Source organism: Cinclus cinclus, chromosome 4 (assembly GCF_963662255.1).
Source record: "Cinclus cinclus chromosome 4, bCinCin1.1, whole genome shotgun sequence".
Taxonomy (NCBI): Eukaryota; Metazoa; Chordata; class Aves; order Passeriformes; family Cinclidae; genus Cinclus; species Cinclus cinclus.
The window spans coordinates 20,454,912-20,471,720 of record NC_085049.1 but is presented as its reverse complement, the minus strand read 5'-3'; the positions used below and the strand labels follow the sequence as shown (position 1 = coordinate 20,471,720).

At 42.3% G+C, this 16,809-nt stretch overlaps 1 protein-coding gene across 3 annotated transcripts in view; it reads left to right on the top strand.

Moving 5' to 3' along the window:
• Positions 1 to 826: 826 nt before the first annotated feature.
• The window catches only part of KIAA0930 (KIAA0930 ortholog), a 53,967-nt gene continuing 37,984 nt past the window's right edge, over positions 827 to 16,809 (top strand). For 2 of the 3 annotated variants that reach the window (XM_062491768.1, XM_062491767.1), the window contains exon 1: positions 827 to 1,125. In XM_062491768.1, coding sequence (XP_062347752.1) covers positions 1,002 to 1,125 — 124 coding nt within the window. In that variant the 5' untranslated portion in view covers positions 827 to 1,001. Of the gene's footprint in view, positions 1,126 to 12,126; positions 12,171 to 16,809 lie in introns of those variants that run through there. The other variant, XM_062491769.1, reaches the window with a different exon arrangement.

Below are 16,809 nucleotides of genomic sequence, written 5' to 3'. Positions count from 1 at the left end.
TTGCCTAAACCTTTACAGTACTTTTAGGAACTAAGGAGAAACTAGAGAATATTATAAACAAAAAAATATTGAGCGAATTTTTTGTAGGAGATCTGAACAAGTGGTGGTATTGCTCTCCAACTATGGAGAGAAAATCATAAATTCCTGAGGAAGTTTTGGCCATTGTTGGAATCTGCTGTAGACAACCCCCACAAGCAGCAGGACGTGGGATCCAATCTCTGTAGCACAAGCTGGGTTATTCCCTGAGATCACCAGTCCCTGATTTTCACAACAAGAGGTGCTAACGCTAAGGAAGAGGTGACAGATCTTGGCAGAGACTTCAGCAGACACCTTGGGCTGGGTTCTGTCCCCATACAGGACACATGGGAACAGGAGAACAGGAAGGAAGCAGCAGCTTGTCTATGACATGGGGTGGGCAGGAGAGATCTGCCTGCAGTGACAGTAGACAGATCTGTGGGACACAGCCAGAAGGAAGGATAGTGAAGGAAGTCCAGAAAGCCTGACCAGAAACAGTCACTAGAATCAAGGATGCAGGACTATGTGGGCTACCTGGGATGCTGGTTGATGTCAGGGATGCAGGATGGATTGTCAGGGATGCAGGATGGGTTTTCCAGGATGTTGGTCAATGTCGGGGATGCAGGACGGGTTTCCCGGGACGCAGGACGGGTTTCCCGGGATGCAGGTTGGATTGTCGGGGATGCAGGACGGGTTCCCGGGATGACGGTAGGCGGCAGATCCGCCCTGTGGGCGGGTCCGGGCGGGTCCCTGCCCTGCCGGTCCCGCCCGGCGGCCGCAGTAGCAGGAAGCGGCGGAGCGCGGCCGGGCGGCGTCGGTGGGAGCGATCGCCGTGTCCAGCGGAGGGGCCGGCGGCGACGCCCGGGAAACGTCCCCAGGGGGCAGCGGGACCGGGAGGGCTCCTGGTCATTCCTGTGTCGGGAGCGCCGGGTGCCGCCTCCGCGGCGGCCTGACATGAGCTCATCGGCGGCGGCGGCGGCGGCAGCATGGCCTGTGCCCGGAGGGACGGGGAGGCGGACGGCGAGCCCGACCGCTCCCTGCGGCACATGCTGCGGGCGATAGCGGAGGAGCGGAGCCGCGCCGGGCTCCGGCACGACATCAGCGGCCTCGGTGAGTCGGGCGGGGCGGGCGGGGAGCGGCACCGGCAGCCCCGGGAGCCCCGGGAACCCCGGCCCGGCACCGCGCCCGGTTCGCCGCCGGCAGCAACAGCACCTGTTGTGAGTGCCCGCACGGGGACGGGCCCTCCTGCCCGCCCGAGCCCCCGGCAGCCTTCGGGCTCGTCCCCTGCTCCATTGTCTGAAATGCCCTTGGAGGAAAATGGTGGGACGGCGCCGCGCACATCAGCCCGTGCTGTGTTTTTGAAGTGTAAACTGCGTGTCGTGTGTTGTGGGACGGAGACAGAACCGATTTTTGGTGCCCGGTGCTCGTTCTTGTGCGGCTGTCAGACGCTCTCTAGAGATCCTGAGCCTGACACCTCCCTTCTCCGTTTAAATGACTTCATGCCGCTTGCCGTGATCTAGTAAGCTCAGGATGCTGTGGCTCTTGCAGATCAGTTAATTTTTTTAAACCGTGGAGGATTTCTTAAGCTTTCCGTCCTGTTTATTTCCATCTCATGTGATGCAGATTTCACATGGCACGTCTTTAATTAGCTTCTGGCAAAGCTTACGCACTGTAAAACAGAAGTTTAAGGTTGAAATTCTGTCAACTTTAAGCAACAGAATGGTATGGCAGCTTCTTAATCAAAATTGCTCACATCAGGAAACTCTTGTGGCTGGGCTAATGAATAGAAATTACTAATTTTTATATGCACCAGTAGAGATCTTGGAAATTATTCTTCACATCCAAAATTTCTGTCTACCTTATTCAAAGCTTTTGTATAGCCAAGAACTGGACCTGTGTTCTAAAGGGGGGAATATCCAGAAGTTCTTGCAGGGACAGCGCTTCAAGTGATGAAAAGTGATGTGCAACACTTGTTTCTTCCATGGTGCCTTTATTAATGACTCCTCCCTCCTCAGCTCATTTATAAGGCCCCAAAAGTCTCATCCATCTTTGGGTCTTTGTTAAAACCTCAGCATAAGTTCTTATTCAGGTTTTACAGGCTGTGAGGTTTGGATTGACATGGGGAATCTCTGGTTCTCTGCCTTTATGCATCACTTTGTCTGCCAGTGTTTGCTGTGGTCTCCCTCAGAGGGAACGAGCTCTCTGTTCTTTCCTTTTGATTTGCCACAGAGTGAAATCTTGTATCAACAAAGAAAAATGACTCTTGGTTCTTTACGCCTTTTTCTAATGGAATTGGCTCTCTGGGCTGTAATGTAGTGGTGAAATGTTACAGGGCCTAATAAAGTAAGTAAAATGTTCTGGCAAAGAAACTGTAAACAAAAAGGGGAAAAGCCCACAGAATTTAAATGCCTATGAGATTGCATTCAGTGAAAAGCTTATGTCAGGTCTTTTTTGGCCATCTCGTGTTTGAATGTGCAATAAAGACTGCCAGGAAGAGAAATATCACCATCACTTTCTTTTGCTGGAATTGAGAAAGAGAAAAACTGTGGTAGCTGGTAAGACCATGCAGATACTTCTCTGCCTGTGTTTGAGCACACATCCACAATAGCCCATCATGGGAAGTCCTGCTGAGTGGCTTTGGGATAGTCACACAAGGAATAAGACAGTGTACCTCTTTTCTACCAGGTGAAGACTGGAAAGGTAAGCCTCAGGAGAGCTGCTTAGCCAGTGGCACTGAGGGGCTGCTGGTGGCTGTGTAGACTTGCCTGTGTATGTCTGTCCCTGTGTGGAAATGGGCATTTTGCAGTGTGCTGCCTGTTCCCTGATCCATAACTCTGTCATTCTCAGTTAAGGAGAGCTCTTTCTTCTATGCTGTCATTTGTTGCTGGGCCAGTAAATTGTTTAAATACCTCTCATAGGAAAGGGAGGTATTAAACACTGAGCTTTTGGAGTGGTGCTCGGTAGAAACTGTAGATGAACCCAAGGTGTAATTCTGTGGCTTAAACTTATGCATGTCTGCTCTGAGTAGTGCTAGTGAGTGCTGTTGCAAGGCATGCAACACAGCTGGAATGGCCTGGGTTGTTCTGGAGTATGCCGGGCTCTGGCAGCACAGCAGATATAAAAGATTTTCCTCAAGTTCAGAAGTCATGAAAGCAGTCACAGTCCTGTCCTGTCTGGGTTCAGGTGGTTAACACGGAGATTTTTGTCTGCCTTTTGTGCCTGGGTGGCACATCACCTATGGTGCTTCAGAACCTGCATACCCATAGCTACTTTTGTATTAGTGGTGGGGTTTTCTTGTAGTGGCTGTATCCTTTTGAGCTGTATCAGCAGGTGAGACCTGTTGTTTTTCAGTTCCCTTCAAATCAGCTGGCAAAGCCTCCCAACGGGCTTTTCCCTGAGTGCTGCTAATCTCTCAACAATAAAATGAGACTTATTGGCCATCCATAACTTGGCCATCCTCTCTCCTTTTGTGTATTTCCTAGAAATGATCCTAGGGAGAAGGAAATTGGTGTTTTTGCTGATGCTGAGGTTTGGTGAGAGGAATTGCTTTGTTTCAAGAATGTCACATAAGCATTTGTTCAAGTCTGTAAATCCCCTTGTGTGGTGGGATTTTCTGTAATGTCCTGTTTGTGTAATGTACAAAATGTAGCACTTCAAAATAATGACTCATGCCATTATTTACCTAGCTGGGAAGAGTGATGTCTCTCCAATAATTCTTGGCTGGATGTTCGTGTCACCCAGTTGGACAGTACTGCTCTGGTGTTGTGCACTAAAGTCCCTCTGAAATGCTGTTGGTTGCAACATTTCTGTGGCAAAATATTTCTCCTCCTGAAGGAATGACAGATGTGCTGTGTGTCTCCTTAGGCAGGCTGCATGTAAGGCTCTGAAGTTACCTTTTGGCCAAAGCCCTGAACTGGGAAATGTTTTATTTCTGATGGTTCCTGATACTACTGTGTAACATTTCCAGATACTTAATTTCCTTGTCCTTCTGTCTTTCAGTGACAATTTGCCCTGCTTTTAGAGTAGTAGTGGGTTCGGGTGGAGTGTGACTGGAACCTGGAATGAATAAGAAAAAATAAATAGGTAGGTCTGAACAATCTCTTGAACTGTGGCTAGTCTGTAATGGAGACATGCAGTGGGTGAAAAATGGAGAAATCACAGAGATCCTGAAAAGATGAGTGCCCTGTGGAGTGCAGCACATGGGGCTTTAGCAAGCAGCTGAAAACTGAGGTGTGTAACAGGAACCTGTTCCAGGTACTAGCAGAGAGACCCAGTGGTCTTACCTGTCATGCAGAGTTTCTTGTGCTTGCTTTCCTGGTGGTCCTGGGGGTGTTCTGGGGCTTGAAGGGCTGTTGAGGAGAGGAATGTGTGCTTGGCATGGGAGCAACAGAAGCAGGAATATTCATCCTCAAAGCCAGAGGGTTGCCTGGACTTGTTTGTGCAGCAGTGCACGAACCTCGAGGCTCGTCATGTGAGAAAAGACTAGCATGATTCATGGGCCACATTGCCTTGATGAATAAGACCTGGAAAGAATTCTTCAGCCTTCTTGAGAGAAGGGAAGGTGAGGTGGCACACAGTAAATGCTGTTCTCTGATGGAAACATGACGTGGGCAAAGGGATGAAGAACGGGGGGGAAACATTTTTTTGGAAAACAGAAGAGGTTAAAGTGAAAAATTAAAAGGAGAATTAACTTGGATTTGAGAGTACTAGATTCAGGCCTTACCTTTTTCATAGTATAGTAACTTTTAATTAAATTATAATATTCAAGAAGGATATATTTGCATCTGTAACTTTGTAGAAAGTTTATCCACAGAGTAGGTGGAATTGTCTGCAGAGAATTTACTGCAACACAGAACTGGTTTGACAGGAGTCACTTTCCAGGAGACAGAAAACATTCTTCATTCATGGTTCTTCTTGGAGTTAGTTCAGGGACTTGAGGAGTCAAAGGTGAGAAACTACTTCTTTTGATCTGTTAATAACAAGAAAGTATGAAAATCATGTCTGTCCTAACAAAAAATCGAGGGATTTATACAACCAAATTCACTAACTATGGGTAATGTGGCCTGTAATTAGTCTGTTCAAGGTAAAACAATTTGATTTCAGTTTAAAACCAAATTTTTTATTATTTTTACCTTACTATTTACGGAATTTATTTTGCCCTATCTATAAAGTGTTTTGCAGCTAATGAATATGAAATGTTCACTAAAAAATGTATAGTCAAATACTGAAGAGAAAAATAAGCTACTAATGTAAGAAACTTAGAAGAAGTAAAATAAAATAGTGTTTATAGAGTAGCTTCCTAATCAGTCAAAAAAAAGAATTCTCCCCCTGCCCCAGCATTCCAGCCTGGAGTAATCTGTATTTCTTTTCAGGGAAAGTTCTAGAAAGTGCAAAATACAATGTAGGATCAAAACAGATTATTTAGAACAGAGTTAAAGTAGATAGTTTGAAGACGAGGTGATTTTTACTAGTTTACCCTCAAATAAATACCCTGAGGTACTGAACCTCAGATTTGTAGCTGGATATAAACAAATAGCAAAGAAATTTCAGGGTGAAAGACAATTTTAGATTTTTTTTTTTTTTTGGTCTGGCATTGAAAAATGTCTGGAAGACATTTCTGCAATCAAATACATGTAGACATTTGATGTGTAGTTTTGCTTCTAGATGGGTTTTGTGTGCTGGGATCCCATCCTGTCACTTCTACAGTCAAGTGTGGGAGTGTCCCTGTAGGATCGGGTAATCTGGGGCTAAACTCTAGGGCTGCAGCCCTCTAGGGTTAATACCTTTTTCTGTGAGGGTTTTTTTTTGTTGTTGTTTGGTTGGTTTTTTGTTTGCTTGTTTGATTGGTTTTGTTTGCCTTTTAAAGGTGATTAATTTAAAATTCTGTTTTGATTGTTACTTAGAACCTTGTTCATGCTGATGTCACTAATGGCCTGTCAGGCTTTCCATCACTCACTTGTGTATTCAGGGATTTGTCATGTAGCTGAAGGTTAGCTTTTGTATGGAGCGTGACAGATATTCCATGCCACATTGATAATATAACAGACTCTCTTTTATTACAGCTTTCATATTTTATTTTTTTTATCAGTTGGGTTATTAGTTTGTTCTTTCATTTTAATAGAGATGAAACCTTATGGGATTTTTCATATCCTGCTTGGGATTGTACATGCTAAATTGTCAAAGTCAGACTGGAGATGCTGAAGTAAAGAGGCAGGATTTTTTAAAAAACTAGGAAAAACCCCAACACCATCACCCCCCCAAAAAATAATCCCCACAAAATACCTTCCAGAACACTGCTGCCCTGCCAAAATGAGCAGTTAAGTTTCTAAGGCATGGCATGTATGCTGCTGTTCATTTTTGGAGGCTAGCAGAAGTTGCTGATTCCTCCCCACCCCGTCTTTTTTTTTTTTTTTTTTTTTTTCATTAGTGTTCCTCCAGGCAGAGTTATGAATCCATAAACCTGATAATGGGAGCAGTCAGGGTATTTGAGAACACCCATCTCTTATTTATGAATACTGTAGCTGTAGTAACCTTAGATGCATAGTTTTGTTGTTCTAGTGGTGTGCTCTAAATCTTTAGTAGGATACTAAGTTGTAAATCCATTTGGAAGTCTGAATTCTGTTTTGGAATTTAAGATGTCTTAGGGATTAAGATACATCTTACCTATAAGGTTCACTGTGGATCTTTTAAAGATTTAACATTGTATCTGTTTGGATCCTTTCCAATGAATGAAAAATGGAATTTCCTGAAGAATGAAGTGTGTTGGTCTCCCCTCTAACTGTTAGTCTTCAGGGTTCTGATCAACAGGAAAAGCTCAGAGGATGCAGACTTTTCAGTAGCTGAAATACGCAGTGTCTTATGTCCAGCTGCATTTCTGGAAAACCAAAACACTGCAATTAAATAGTTAGTAATGATTGTTGCAGCTACTTATCCTTGTAAACTGGCTCAGTAGGATGAGGAAGAAGCTCAGGGACGTTTTAAGTATTACCAGGAAGTGAATGATAAGGTAGAAAGAGAAAGTCTGTACAAAATCAATTCATGGTGTCAAGATCCCACTGAATAGTGAAGATACTTTGTACAAAAAGTATGTCAAATAATCTGTTTTTGGTCTGTCTGCAGTCCCTTGGGTTAAACAGGGTGAATTTCAGGGAATCAAGGTTGCTCTTTTTTTGGGTGTGTGATCCTAAAGAAGGTTTTGATTACCTTTCTCTGTGCAGGAAATAAAATGCAGTCAGGCTACAGGAACAGTAGATACAGCATCGTGCTGCTGCTGTTCTGGAGCTGTGGTCACCTGGGCACACTGCAGCAGTAGTTCTGTTGGCTGAAGTTAATCAGATGCACCAACAGTCCTAAGTAATGTTTTTTCCCTCCTGAATTCTTACTGTTTAAGGCACAAATTATATGCAAGAAGATTTATAGGGTTTCCTGCAATATCAAGGTTTTAAAACTGAAGTTTTTGTCATTTTGGTTTGCCTGGTCTCTAGTATAGACAGTGTGCTAGTACTGTGCTGAAGTTGAACCCTGAAAACATTAACATTCTTTGTCTTTCTATTCTGGGGTTCCCTTGGCATATTTCCTTAGGGGCCAGAAGTTTAGTCCCTTCAGGTGAACGTAGCATTTTGCAGGCAGGTAATGTGTTGTGAAGAGCAGTTCATTTTGGAGCTATATCTATCCTGCCACAGCAGCGAGGAAACAGCTACTGGTGCTGATATTGAGGCTGTATTTGGTGCTTCAGAATATTTTTTGCATAATTTTCTTTATTATGTCAGAAAGCAGAGCAGATGGCAGGCAATCATCAGTCCTTCACATTTGAAGCATTCTGAGTTGTTTCCAGGTATAGCACTGTGCTGGATGTGCAGAAGTGCGTTTGAGATGACCTGATCTGTTGAACTTTGCTGTGTTTCCCTCTGGAAAATGACATCATTGGGCTTTTTGTCCCTTCTTTCTAGGCAAGATGTGCTCAGTGAGTCAGGCTGAGACTGCTCCTAGTTTTGCTGTTTGTGTTGAAAATCTTTATGGCTTGATAGTGACCCAGCTCTTCCTCAGCTCCTGTGCAAAGGCCCCAAGTCAGGAATTGCCTTGTCACCACACCCAGAGTGATTTCAAATGTCAGGAATCTTGTCTTAGGTGTTGCTCCCGTTATATCAATCTGTTGGTACTGCATCGTGTCAGGTCTTCTGTTGGAATATGGATGGGGCTTCCTTTGTGTGCATGGAGGTGGCAGGTAGATGACTTCTGATTATCTGTGTCTGGAAATAGCATAGGTAGTTTTAGCTCCAAACTCTATTTGCATGCCTTAACTTAGATAAAAGGCAGAAGTGTATTGGGAGTTCTTGGTCGTACCTCGCAGGGCTTTGTGTGATCAGCAAGAACTTGAGAAATGGATTAAAATGCCAATGAAGCTTGAGCCGTCTTTGCACTATGAAGAGCCTGATCTAATTGCCTGGAGATGCTGAAACACCATCAAGATGAGGGAAGTGTTTGCATTTATGTGTAATGGATTTATAACGTTCTGCAAAGGATTTCACTGGAAATTTATTCCTCTGCATTGTTGGAGAGCAGATACAGTCTACCAGTATTACATTTCCAATAAGGGATATGTTTGCTTATGTGCCCTAAAGGACCCTGAGAGGTGGGCGTTACAAATTTCCATAAAATTCAGTGCTCTGTAATAATACACAGGGTGTTCAGTATGAGTGAAATAATCAGTCTTGAGGAGATGAGTTTATTGCCTCACGAGGGTCACTCCTGCTTCGTGATTGCCTGATCTCATCCTTTCAGAAGGAAAGCAGCAAATTCATGGCAGTACGACTTGGAGATAAAGCTCTGTAAACCCAGGTGTCTTTCTGAATAATGATGATACAGTTTTTTATATACTTTGTCGGAATGTTGAAGTACCTTTTTTTCTGATTGTTTCTATTGAGTATATAATTCTGCCTAAATAATGAAGGTCTCAACAGATGACCCTTGTTAAACAAGGGTGACTGAACTCTACTCATAGCATCATTTGAATTGTTAGTAGCCCATGTTTTACATGATTAAAGAGTAGCTGATTTCATCCTCTTCAACCTTTGAAATTAAAAACATAGATTATGTTATGCGGAGTTCTTTGCTCTGACTCTTCCGATTCATTCTGGATTGTTCTTCATCAGTGTCTGTGCTTTTCTTTCAGTTAACAAATGAACAAAGATTTAGAAGTTTGCATTAGGTGCTTTAAAAATGTTATAGGAACTGGAATAATTCTTAGGAGATTTTTCACTTTCTTCTGTTCAACAACTCTCAGACTAACTCATTTGGTGATAGATATCTAAATAATCATATGTGTATATATTTAATACAGCCCTGTGACAAAACAGAAGTATTTTATTAATGGAAGAATGATCCTTTTGCACTTGTTCCACACTTCAGTGCATCTAGTTGCTCCTAGAACCCAGTAGGGAAAATCTAGTTGTAAGTCTCAAATGGAAAAGTGGAAAGGCAGGCAAGTAAGCTGCTTGATGCTTTGACAATTTTGCTGTCTTGAATTCATTTCTAAAGTAACATTTCTAGGTATCTCCAAAATAAAGGGGCTAAGAATTTGAACTTGATGTGTTGCAGCTCACTTTAATGTTTTGCTCTGAGGCTGCTGTATCTGGTGCCAGCAGTGTCAGAGTTGCACTTGACCAGGCTAATGTCCCATTCCTGGAAGCTGGACTGTCTTCTGTTCCTTCCTGTGACATAGTCAGGAGCATCACCTGGCCTGTAAATAACATAAATTCTGCTTTATTAACAAAAAGCAAACACAGAGTTGTCTGTGATTTTTTGTGGCAAAACCTGAATTCTGAGTTCCTTTCCAAACTGAATTTTTTTTTTAACAACTGCCAGAATTGAAGAAAACTCCAGGTTCAAATTTTTCACCCTATGTTGTTCTGAATGGGGCAAAAGAAAATCAAGTGTAGACATGTCCTTCTTGTGTCTCCTTTTCTAGTAACAAACTTTGAAGGGAATCACAAATGTTTCTTCAGCAAAATGCTGTGAGGAATGTAGCAAGTAAAAATGTAATGCTTGCCTTGTACTCGCTTGTCACTGTCTATGACATCTGAGGTTGAGGGCATTTCCTAAAAATTATAAAAAACAAAAGGATGGGGGAAATTTAAGTTACTGTGGCTGTATCTAAAGCCTTGCTGTGTCCCTTCAAACACAGCATCTATGCTTCAGTGCTCTAATGATTGAATAGAAGAATATTAAGATTTATATTCTTTACTTCTAAACTGTAGTTGCGACATCAGAAGGCAGTAAACTGTGTGATTGAAATCTCAAGGGAGGATGTTTTAAAACCTAGTGGAGGGCAGAGGCAGTAAAAGACATTGCCTTATGGTGTTTGTGCTGAGGAATTTTCTAAGGAAGACCTTTCTTTTTCAGCTCACATGTTCCCACTTGAGACCTTGTAACTGTCATGAGATAGAAGAAGTGATTTCTCAGTAGATAAAGGTTGTGAATTTCATTGGTTGTTTATAAACCATTTTTGTAACTGTTTTTAAGCTGGAGAGAGTGCCTGTTGAGGGTGATGTGGGTGGGAGAGACCCAGGGAGGGAAGGAGGGCAAAAGAAGCAGAGCTGAAGTGCCAAACAATAGTCATGTTGCGGGTTGGAGGCAAAAAGCTTCAAAATCTCTTAACTCTTTGGCCCAGTATTCTGTTCCCTTGGACAGGTTGCTGTAATACATCCATGTGCAAACCTTCCAGGTCTGTAGGATTTGTGTAATACACATGTGCAAGCCTTCCAGGTCTTCAGGGGTTTGTAGCTGTGCAAGTCTCTCCTTTGGAGGAGAAAGTGGAACAGAGGTACTGGTTACCAGTGGAAAGAGATGGCATGTTTTCAGTAGCTAAAATACTAATGGAAGACTAAAACCTCTGTTTATGAAACAGAACAGCAGAACGTAGTTCTCTCCCTTAGAATGTAGTTGCTCTCCATTAAGGAGTAGGGTGCTGGCTTTAGGGCAGTTTTTTGGGTCCTGTCTGACTGAAGGTAGTAGTATATCATGTCTGTTAACAAATCTATCTCCTCTCCCTTTTCTTCTCCTCTCCCACTAATGACCATTTCTGCAGAGAGACCGTTTTTTTCATTTCCAGTTGTTTACTTGTGGACTAAATTAAATTCTTGTGCCTTGCTTGGGACAGTCTAGAAACTATCCCTTTCCTCACATGTATGAGGTGCCTGCAGCATGAAAACCTGGGGTGCTGATGAGGGGATCCATGGTCTCCAACCCTGCACTGCCTGCAGGACAGTCTGGGCATGCTTCTTTCACAGTTTGATGGTGTCACAGTAAAGTGATCAGCTCTTAGAGGAAACATTTTTCTTTCATGCATGACTGTGATTTGTTTAAAGAGTGTGACCTGGGTTTGCCGTAAGAGGAGATTTCACTGGGATGTGGGTGAGTGGGAAGGCAGTTCACTTTTATTTCTAGCTGAACAGCTGTATTTGTTGTCTTAGAAACCTGCATTAACAGTAATGTCAATGCTAAAGGGAGTGCTGCCTAATTAGCTGAAATATATCTAGGCACTGGCAAAGACATTCAGTTTCTTGGACAACCCAAGCCTGAACAGCCCTAAGTGGGATTTTTAAAGGGCGTTGTTTTTGGCTTTTTTAAGAAATACATCCTTCTTTAGACTGGTTCTGTTATGTGTGCGTGCCAGATTGGACACCCAGCTGAGAGATGGCAGTGTCAAACAAGATTTTTTTTAAATCCTGGCTGCAAGATAGGTGAAAGTGTTGGTTGTCAGCTTCTAAAAGTGAGTGGGTTTGTGGTGTAGAAGGTAAGTGAGAATTATGGCTTCCACTGTAAAGTTGCCAAGTGCTCACTCAGAAAGATGCTGCTAACTCAGAAGGATGTTTCTAACCAGAAAAGAAACTGGAGTTGGAAAATACCAGCCTGTGATAGTAAGTATGGATACGAAATAACTCTGCTTCTCTGCAAACTGCTGTTGTGATAACTACTCCTTCCTTCTGCCTTGACAGCAGGTTGCCAATTGGCAGCCTGGACAAAGATAAGGTACTGGGGGAGGTACATACATGAAATTATCAGTAATAACCACAGTCTTGGTAGTTATGTAAGGCTGGAATACTTCTAAAATACAATTTGCTGGTTTTACCTGATCTACCACAGTAGCCTCTCAGGTAGGGCTGTGACACTGGTATTTATTAAGTGTGAAAACATGGCAGAAGTTGCAGTCTTTGATTGGAGGGATTGCTTTGGCAGAGAACAAAACTAGCATGTGTTTTAGCAGTGAAAACACACATTTGTACTGTTCCAGGCAAGTTTCTGCACTCCAGCAGTGCCAGCATGCTTTGTAAGTTGCCAAGTAACCTTTCCAAGTTGGATCAAGGTCTTGGAAAGTTTGGGGCTGTTGCTGGGTAATCCTGGATGCAGCAGTAGGAAGTGTGTAGCCATTTGTCCCTCTTTGACTGGATTTGAAGTGTCTGCACCAAGTGGGGTTGCCTCTGTTGAAGGAGAATGTTTACACCTGCACTAAATCCCCAATTAGGCCAGCCCTGGAACACAGCAGGCATAACTAGGTGATTACTCTGGTGCTTCCCTAATGAATAAATTAAATCTGTGGAAGAGATGCTGCAGCCCTTTGGGGAATTGCACATGGTTTGAGAGTTTGGGTGCTGTTTCCAGGGAACTGCACTACCACATGCTTTGTGAGGCTGAAGTACAGCAAAGTAGTTGACAACTGTTGGATGAAAATAAATTTATTATTTCTTTGTACTACAGTTCAGTAGCAGGTGACTGTATCCTTTCAATTGTGATGACCCTTGCTAGGATTAATATTCAAAGTAAACTGCCAGATACCTGTAAAATGCTGTCTTTATTTCGTGTTTCATACTGACCTGTCACATTTGACGATTTTTCTCTAATTTTTTCTTCTAGGTTTACTCTTGTTGGAACATAATAACCATGTTATTATGGTTCCATTTGAATTTTGCTTCTTCAAAGTGGAAATCTGTAGATGGTGCACAGTAGTTATGCCTTTAAATTATGTGGGCTTTGATTCAATGTTGAGTATTAACTGAATGATGGTTTCTTCAGTATATGATGTAATAGTAAAGGAGAGATCTGCAGGAAGATGTGTGAACTTTAGAAATACATTTTACAAATTTTTTTTCTTGAGGAGGTGGTGTTTGTCTTCTCAGTAATGATGCTATGAAGCAGTTTTCTGCTGTGGAAGAAGTTCAGGTAAAAATAGATTTGGAGAATTGAAACAAATGTGGATGAAAGAAAGTAATCTTTCTCCTACCATCCACTTATGTGTAACACAGAAACCATCCAAGAAGAATAAAGGAGAAAACTGCAATCAATGCCCAGAGTCCAAACAGTGAGACTTCTTGATGGTTTTGTGCAAGTGAGCACTTCTTTTCCTTACATATTCTTACTACCTGCATGAAATGAAGTAACAAATAAGCAATACTGTTTTTATTTTTCCTAGAATGTGAGAAATCAAAGGGTCCAAATTTGAGGAACCTCTGAAGCCCCAGCCACACTTTGTGACCAGTGTTTAATCTCAGTCGTGTTCAGTTATACCTTTCTCTGTCACCTTTAGTGGGCTTTCAAAATACTACACAAAAATTTGTGCATCCCTTGCATTTTGGCAGCCAGCATCAAGTGTATTCCAGTACTGTAATATATGACACTGCTTGGCTGTTGTGTAAAGCTTAGCATGAGTTGCAGCATCAGCTGAGTTGTTCTCTTCATGTGTCTACAGCTTAAGTAATACATGAGCTTGTGCTGGAGTTCTGCAAGGTCATTCTGTGCTCCTCTGCATGAGAGGAAACAAAGGGAAAATGAACACCGTAAATGTAATCAAAGTGGCAAATTATATGTGAAGCTCAGAAGGTGGAATTAAAAGTGTTCCAGAAACTGAAGTTTTCTGAAGCAACCACAAGTACTTTAGAAAGCAGTTGAGGATGTAGATAAGATATGTTAAAGATATCTAGAATGGTGAGATGAGTACTGGGCAGAAAAACTTTGGTAAGAAGTCGGATGAGAAAATAGGAAGAGAAAAACCCCAAAACCAACATAAAACCCCAAAGCTGACAGAGAATGCTTGTTAACTCTGGTAGTTGAACTGTGGTGTGCCTTTTCTCATAAGGTAACAGCTCTTTTTGGGAGTTGTTCTACTCACCTTTAGCTGTTTTCTGTATTAAGGAGCTGCACAATTTACCTTAGAGCAATTTGATCCTTAACAGAACCCGTTTGTGTTATGTATTGTTGTCCTTTCATTGTGTATTGCAGGTGTGCCTAAAGCCACACTCACGTTTATGTCTGTGAATTCCTTCTCTCCTGGGGGAAATTCAGTAAATCATGAAACAGCAGAAAAGAATTGTTTGGATTCAGAAATGGCTGTACAGGATGTTAGGAGCAAGGGAGACAATTGAGAAACTTGTGTTGGTTATTGCTCTTCAGTGTCAAGGGTGGGTGGGATTATTTCCATTGCTGATGCAGTGGGTTTCTATAAACTTAATTTTGGAAAATAAAAGTATACGAAATATTGAGCTTTGCTGTGTAAGGTATTGTTGATAAAGATGCATTGAAAGTGAAGAGCTCTGGGATGGATTTTCTTAATGCAAAGCTGTGCAGTTTCACAACTGGTTGTGTTAGGAGTGTTGCCTGCAGAAGCTCTAATGTACCCTCTTCTAGGCCTGGTAATGGGTCCACTTGTGCACAAGCACATTTGAAATCTGCACTGTTGTTCTGCCTGTGCATAAGGGCTCTTCTTTTTAGTTGTGCTACAGCTCTGCAATGAGATATGAAGAGCAGAGAAAAAGAGGAAATAGTTTCGTGGAAAGGCATATTTTTTGCCCCAAAACTTGTTGCATTAGAAACTCTGCCCCTGGGTTTAGCTGATTAGCAAACATCATCTTCACAGAGCAAGCTGATATTACCTAGTTTGGGAGCTGTAATTATTCCTGTGTTCAGTGCAGTCAGAAGAGGATGTCAGGTGTTAGAAGTTGTGAGGGAAGGGATTGAAATCAGTGTTTTGCCACAGAAAATTTCCATGGCATCTTTAATATTGTAGACTTGCTCATCTTTAATATTGTAGACTTGAAAATGTTCAGAGAAGGGCCGTAGAGGTGCTATGGGGATGACTTTTGCACAGGGGATGCTTATCTGGTAGGGTAGGACTTGTCAGCCTAGCAAAGGGATGCTTCAGGTCCTGTGTGCCACAAGATACTTAGAAGTAGATGGTGTGAGTACAATGTGCTCACTTGCCATTCTGTGAATAAAACCACAGCTTAAGAGTTGGAAATTGGTAGGAAAGGAAACCCCTAAGCCCCTAAAAAGCTCCCAAACCAAACAAAACCACCTCCTGTATGGTAAAAGTTGTGGAATTCTGGTCACAAACAGCTGTAGGTTGTGAAAGTCTAAGTGTGTCCAAGGAGATGATAAACAGGTGATTAGAATGGCCATCCAGCAGGAGCTGCCAGGTTCAGTGGTCTCTGGCACAGAAACTCTGGAGGCTGTGAGACTGCTGAGGAGAAAGGTGATGCACTCCTGCATCATCCTCTGCTCCTCCCTGTCCATCTCCAGGGCCGGCTATTCAAGGCACAATACTGGGGTAAACAACCTTTGGGCTTGACTTGCTGTTCTTACGTGATATTTTTGTATTCCTTGGAATTAAAAGGAAAGTGTTCTTTAAGGGATTTCCCCATCAGGAATGCCCAATAGGGTTTCACTGTGAAGAGGAGTTCTCACAGGGAGAACTTAAATATTCTTTAATGCCTACTGTGCAGCTTTTGAGTATCTGAATTTAGCTACTTTGTGGTATTTCTATGCTGATCTTTTAGTAACTCTGTGGAGTTACTGGATATATAACTTTGATCATTAAACTCAATGTAAGACATTGTGCTGCAGAATAATACCCCAGTGTTAATCCCAAGATGCTCATAAGAGACAAGAAAAATAAGCTCTTTGTGTCACTGTTTAACTAACCAAAGCAGATCAAAGTGCTGGCAGGGAGATGGTTTAGAAAGAGGTTAAACTGCAGTTCTGTAGTATCCTGTCAGGACACTCCAAGTGGTAGTTCCAGACACTTGATGATACTTAACACTGATAATCAGTGTCAAAATAGGTCCTTGGTATCTTTCCCACGTTTCCATGGATGGTCTTAGGCTCATCTCTGCTTACACTACTTTAGAATCATAATCTATGTATCTGAGAAGATTTTTGACAAAGGATAGCTTAAAGCATGTTTCTCATTAAGTACAAATGAAATATTTCAAAGGTATTTATTTATTAAACTTCCCTGTCTCTGTGACAGGTTGACAATATTGCCTTATCCTGATAAATGGGATAGTCAGGCAGGGCTGCTAACTGACTTACTCAAACCAAAAGAGTTGGTGATGGGGGCAGACAACCCTCTTCTGGTGTTTTTTTGACTTGACTTTTCATGCCTTCTGTACAACCTGGATCATTTGTGAATGCTTCTTTTTGAATTTAGTGTCTAAATATGTGAAAGAGCTCCTTCAAAATGGGAAGGTGCTATGGTTAGAGCTGTCTGCCTCTGCTATCACTGTTTTATCTCCTTCTGATTAGACTCTCTTTCTTGATGATTTAAGTGTGCAGAAGTGTTGTTCCTCACACCCCTTGCCCCTGACTCCCCTTTGTTGCTGAGGAAATAATTAAAAACTTTTGGGCCCTAAAATAAATATTGAAAAAGACCATTGAGGTGATGAGTTGTGAAGCCCTACTCTCTGTGCTTTGCCCTCTACTTTGTGTTCTCCAGCTGGGGAGGTTTGCAAGGCTAGAGCCTTT